This window comes from Priapulus caudatus, unplaced genomic scaffold (assembly GCF_000485595.1).
Source record: "Priapulus caudatus unplaced genomic scaffold, Priapulus_caudatus-5.0.1 Scaffold304, whole genome shotgun sequence".
In the NCBI taxonomy this organism is placed as follows: domain Eukaryota; kingdom Metazoa; phylum Priapulida; class Priapulimorpha; order Priapulimorphida; family Priapulidae; genus Priapulus; species Priapulus caudatus.
This window is the reverse complement of record NW_014577365.1, coordinates 333618-339860: the sequence shown is the minus strand read 5'-3', so window position 1 is coordinate 339860 and position 6243 is coordinate 333618. Positions and strand designations below refer to the sequence as shown.

The 6243-nt window shown below is 51.2% G+C and overlaps 1 protein-coding gene across 1 annotated transcript; it reads right to left on the bottom strand.

Annotated features, from left to right (window-relative positions):
* Window positions 1-2448: 2448 nt before the first annotated feature.
* Window positions 2449-5136, bottom strand: LOC106808788 (the record flags this gene model as incomplete). The annotated part of the gene is made up of 3 exons (XM_014811639.1): window positions 2449-2504; window positions 3687-3802; window positions 5072-5136. Coding segments are annotated over 3 exons (237 nt in total), but the record flags the coding sequence as incomplete, so codon positions are not given.
* Between the last annotated feature and the right edge of the window lie 1107 nt (window positions 5137-6243).

The window sequence follows — 6243 nt, the reverse complement described above, 5'->3', positions numbered from 1 at the left end:
AGAGAGGGAAGAGAGAAAGAGAGAAAGAGAGAGAATGAAGAGAGAAGAAAGAAGGAGAAGGAGAGAGAGAGGGGTGAGAGAGAGGGAAGAGAGAAAGAGAGAAAGAGAGAGAATGAGAGAGAGAGAAGGAAGAAGAGAGAGAGAGAGAGAGAGAGAGAGGGGGCGGGTAGAGAGGGAGAGTGTGAGAGAGAGAGAGAGGAAAAAGGAGAGCGCGTTTGTCTTGCGCACTGCTGCACTTGGCGCCGAGCATCCACGCTGCTGCTTGCGGGTACGGCGCGGCGCTCCCACGCGCCACTCAAGATTAGGCATCTACGCCTCGCGGGGGCCCCGTACCGATAGCGATCTTAAGTGGCACTTGCAATAACATGATTGAGTTGTCGAATGGAGGCTTATTAGAGAGGAAAACGCTGCGAGCCTGCTCTGCGGAACCGCGTGGAACAGCGTGCAGGCTGAGTCATTCACTCGCTGCGTGCACGCGGGTCACTGTAGCGAGGAATGTCATGTTAATGTTCAGCTTCGTTTGGAATCGGTAAGATTTCCTTTCACCGTGCTTGAATCGCCATCGTCATAGCGAGGTTGTTGCTCATGATCGATGAGTCACTGATGGCGCTGCCAATTACAACTACAATTTACAACTACAATACTACAATACATATACCTACAATTACAAAGTACACGAACCTTCGCGCGCGTGCAGATCTCAGTCATGAGGCGTCGACTCGCATCGCGCAATATCTGTCTTGATCATCTCTCATCTCTGTTCTCAGCGTTAATGTTCCAGCTCTCCGTCATGGTTCTTGAACGCTATGCCCTCATCAGCAGTATTTGGGGTTTGCTATCATTTTGCGGGTGGTAATTTGGAGGTGGGGTACGAATACTGAAGCACCGCGGCATGTTCTATGAGGTCGAGCTGTCTGACTTCTCGTTTCCAGTGTTTCTAAGCTCTGGTGTCTTTGCTTGAAGATCAAGGTTAGGTGTATACTGACTGCTACATTGCGAGTCTGATGGCTGCCTATATGCTGATGAAAGTGGGTTGATATCTTAGTGAGATGTGTAGGATAAATACAAGAAGAACGAATAATGATGTACGTGTGAAGGCCCGTCTCCACAGGTTCGAGATTCCGAGGTTTCAGGTTCGTGATAACCAGAATCTGATCCGTAATTGTAGTTGTAGTTATGTATTGTAGTATTGTAAAGTTGAATTGTAGTTAAACGGCGTGCCTCCGATGCAGCGCCATCATGACTCATCGATCATCAGCAACAACCTCGGCCATGACGATTCCATTCCGACAAGTGCACGTGGAAAGGAAATCTACCTGAGCGTGGAACGACCGTGGCGAGGCAACAAACGTCATTCGAATGCAAGACCCACCCAGCATTCGGCACTTTCTCCTCACTGCGCTGCGGGTCCTTGCACTGCGTGGCTCCTAACTAGCGCGACGAACCCCGTCAGCCACACCGGACCAACTGCCGCTACACGCGATATCCGCGCCGATTCCAAAGATCCCGCTCGTCAGGCGTGTCCTTCGTGCAATTAAATTACGCAATTATTAACGATGGAAATAACGAACGTCTGCTGCTGCTCAGAAACATTACGACGCAGCGCCATTCCGCTTGCAGTGCATATCTTTGCACCGCGTTTGCTGATTCCGCCTGACGGCGGAAAAGCGAACGAGCTTCATCTGGGGTTTTTTTTCGTCCGCAAGCGTGAAAACATGCGACGTAACCCTTTTCCAAAAATACGCACCCCAGTGCGCGATGTATAAACACGCGGTAGTAGTTTTTTTACCATACATCCTACACGTGTAATATCGGACGGAAAATGCCGGTCCGCTGGCGTAGCCGGAGCGTTAGCTAGGGGAGCGACGGAAATACGCGCGGACCGCAAAAAGCCGCGATCTGTGCCCAGTGTAACATTAACGCCGTGTTATGTTCAAGCCGCGAGGATGCGTGCGATGCCCTATCCATCCGTAACGTGCGCGCGGGCAGACCAGGCCAACGGCTTCCCCCCTCTCTCTCCTCTCTCTTCGTCTCTCCCGTCTCTCTCATCCTCTCCCTCTCTCTCTCGCTGCAGCGGCTCTAACTCTCTCTCTCTCTCTTCCCTTTCTCTTTCTCTTCTCTCTCTCTCTCTCTTTTCTCTCTCTCTCTTCCCCTCTCGTTCATCTGTCTGCCGCTGTGTGTGTCTTTCTCTCTATCTATCGTCTGTCTTTGTCGTTCTGCCTCTCTCTCTCAATCCCTCTGTCCTGTCTCCTCAATCTCTCCTGTATCAATCTCTCTGTCCTCTCGCTCTAGCCCTTGGAATCGCTCCTTCCGCTCTCTTCCTCTTCCTCTCTCTCGTCTTCGTCGCCACCATCCTCTCTCTTCTCTCTCTCTCTCTCCTCTCTCTCTCGTCTCTCTCTCTCTTCTCGCTCGCTCACCCTCCTCCTCTCGCGACGCGAGCAGCGAGCATTACTGGATTCCTTGCGCCGTGACAACCGACAGTAGCAGGCTCTCAAGACTCTCCACTTCGTCAAGCAAGTTACAAACACGGGCGCATTACGAGCATCTGGCGAATTCCGAGCGCGCGTTTTCCGGCCGAGCAAGTCAACAGTAAACAGCAGCAGCGGCAAGCATCAGCCAAGCATCAGCAGTAGCAGCATCGAGTAGCACAAAAACCAGCAGCAGCAGTAGCATCAGTAGGCAGCAGCAGCGCATCAGTAGCAACACAGCGGCTGCATCAGCAGCACTCATCGTAGCAGCACATCAACACACAGCCAGCGGCTTCAGTTGTAGACACCAGCAAGCACCACCACACCACCACACCAAGCAGCACAGCATCAGTAAGCGAGCAGCAGCAACAGCGCACAGCATCAGTACAGCAGCATGTAGCAAGCATCAGTAACAAGCAGCAGCGCGGCAGCAGCAGTCATCAGTTGTAGGCAGGCAGCATTTCAGTAGCAAGCAGCAGCGGCGGCCCCTCAGTGTAGCAGCAGCATCAGTAGCAGCACAGCAATCAAACTACTACTACATAGTAGTGGTAGTACCAGCAGCACAGCAGCCAGCATCATAGCAGCAACAACAACAAGCAGCAGCAATAATCAATAGAGTGTATAGTAGTAGTAGTAGTAGTAGTAGTAGTATTATCAAGTAGTATTGTAATTAGTACGTAGTATAGTATAGTAGTAGTAGTACAGTAGAGTAGCAGCACAGCCAGCAAAACAACAGCAACGGTAGCACACACTACCAGCCGCATGCAGCAAGCATCGACCAACCGCGCATCAGCAGCAGAGCTGGTGATGATGGCGCTGTGGTGTTGGTGATGGTTGGTATGGTTGGTGATGGTGATGTGTGGCGCTGTGGCGTTGTTGATGGTGTTGTGAGGTGGTGATGGGGGCTTGAGTGCGGTTGGTGATGTGTTTGGGAGGGGTGATGTGCGCTGTGGTGTTGGTGATAGTGTTTGGTGATGGCGGTGATGGTAGCGCTAGGCGTGTTGGTATGGTTTGGTGATGGTGTGATGGTGGGCTTGTGGGGTGGAGATGGTGTTTGTGAGCGGTGATGGCGGTGAGCGTGAGGGTGGCGCTTTGAGGTGGTTGGCGAGGTGTTGGTGATGGTGGTGGATGGGCGCTGTGGTGCTGGTGAGGTGTGTGAGGTGGTGGGATTGGGTGCGCTTGTGTTTGTGGGTGTTGTGATGGCGGTGATGTAGCCGCTTGAGTGTTGTGAGGTTGGTGAGGCGTGATAGTGGCGCTGGTGTGCTGTTGATGTGTTGTGATGGTTGGATGTGGCGCTTGTGTGTGGTGAATGGTGTGTGAGGCGGTATGTGGCGCTGTGTGTTGTTGATGGTGTTGGTTGAGGTGGTGATGTGCGCTCTTGTGTGTTGGTGATCGGTATTGGTGAGGGTGGCGCTTGTGGTGCTGGTGAATGTGCTTGGTGATATGGGCGCTTGTGGGTCGTGATGTGTGGTGTGTTGGTGATGGTGGCGCTTGGGGTGTTGGTGATGTGTTGTGGTGTTGGTGATGTGGCGCTCTGGGTGTTGGGATGTGTTGGTGGTTGGTGATGGGTGGCGCTGTGGTGGTGATGTGTTGGTGTGTTGGGATGGTCGCGCTTGTGTGTTGGTGATGGTGTTGGGGTGTTGTGAGGTGGCAGAAGCCGCCGTCGCCGCCAGACTTCCCACTGGTCCACACTGTCCCTGCCACGTAGAAAGAAAGCTGGCTGGTTTCTCTGCATGTGTGGTGTGGTGGGTGGGGGGAGGGCGTCGCTGCGGCCTGGGTGCAGCTTCCTCACGGAGTCAGTGCTAGACCGACCGCTCTTGAGGTACGTTGGTCCGCTATCCCACTCCCCGTTTTCAGCTCTTCGTGAGCACCGTTTCAGGGCAAACCTCCCCTAACCACCTCCGTTTTTGGGAGATTCACCGCTCGAACCCTCATTTGTGCTCCGGTAAACCTCACCGCCCTCTCGTTCATTTGCTGGACATCGGCGCACATATAACTAATCAATATTCAGTTATGTATGTATGTTGTATGTCATGTATTATGTATGTATTATGTATGGTATGTATTATGTATGTCAGTATCCTATGCCCGGCCAAGTACCGCCAATCGATCTGGATGCAGAGCTTATTTCAGAAGGCGAATCCTAACCCCGGGAGGTGTTCCTAGACGAACATTCTTTTAAGTTAAAAAAAATAAAATAATAAAATTATATCATCAATAGATGACGTGCGTGACAGATTACACGGGCACGCTCGTGAAACCATGTGCATACCCGTACGCACAATGGCGTAATTCGCTAAAAGAACATCCGTCTCCCTACAACCCAACGTGCCGGGATTTATCCGGTTCGAGTCCCCACTGGGAACTTATTGCTGCCCCTCTTTTTCTTTTTCTTTCCGCCGACCCTCGTTAACCTACCTCTTGTAGTAGTATTATTTTATTTTTAATTGTCTTTAACCAAGCTTTTTGATTTTACTACTTTTACTTGTGTGGGATCGGGATGGGAGGGGATGGGAAGAGGGAATGGGGATGGCAGAGCAGTGGATGGCATGGCTGGATGGCATGGGATGGATGGGATGGGATGGTAAAGGGAATGGGATGACGAGGGATGGTCGGATGGGCTGGAGGATGGCATGCCATGTGATGGAATGGGATGGGATGGGATGGGATTGGATGGCATGCGATGGCATGAGATGGGATGGCATGGCATGGGATGGCATGGCATGGCATGGGATGGCATGGGATGGAATGGGATGGGATGGGATGGGATGCGGTGTGATGGGATGGGATGGGATGGCATGGGATGGAATGGCATGGCATGGCATGGCATGGCATGGCATGGCATGGGATGTCATGTGATGGCATGGGATGCGGTGGGATGGGATGTCATGGAATGAGATGGATGCATGCATGCATGGATGCATGGATAGATAGATAGTTAAATGTTTTTGGCTATTTTCCTTTTAACCAAGAGGTCACCAACTAAGTAACGCCACTGATTTCCCCGGGCAACGCCGGTTATCCCGCTAGTAGCGTATATGCGAGAGCATACACAATCAGTTGGGTGCTATTAAAATTTTCGTTAACTCCACTACCGTCAGCCGCTCTATATATAGACTGCAGATCGATATTAATAGACTAACGGAACTTTGGACGATATTAATAGAGTGCGGATGTTTGGATTTAGTGTTAATTATGAACTTTGGAAGCGGGTTGCTCTACAATTGCGCGCGGTAAGCTCATGGCTCGCCATGTATGACAGCCAGATATAGCTAAATGACAAGCGAGCATGATGCTGCGCGGCCGACGTAACTTCTTCCCGCATCCCGGGCAGATTCGTGCATCCTCGGAGAGATTTATGGATCCGTATCCTGCATCCCTATACGAGGCTCACTATACATCTCTATAATAATAATGCGTTCTGCGTTGCTATATAGTGTTTCCTTGCAGCCTTATGTAATGCTTCATGCATTCCAAAACAGTGTTTTCTGCATTCCTGCATATTGTTTCCTATATTCATATATGTTGGTTTCTCGTTCAACTTTACAGGGTTAGTAGCAGTAGCAGTAGCAGTAGTAGTGGCGGTAGCAGTAGCAGTAACAGTAGCAGTAGCAGCAGCAGTAGCGGTAGCAGTAGCAGTAGCAGTAGCAGTAGCAGTAGCAGCAGCAGCAGCAGCAGCAGCAGCAGCAGTAGTAGCGGTAGTAGTAGCAGTAACAGTAGCAGCAGTAGCAGTAACAGTAGCGGTAGCAGCAGCAGTAGCAGTAGAGGCAGCAGT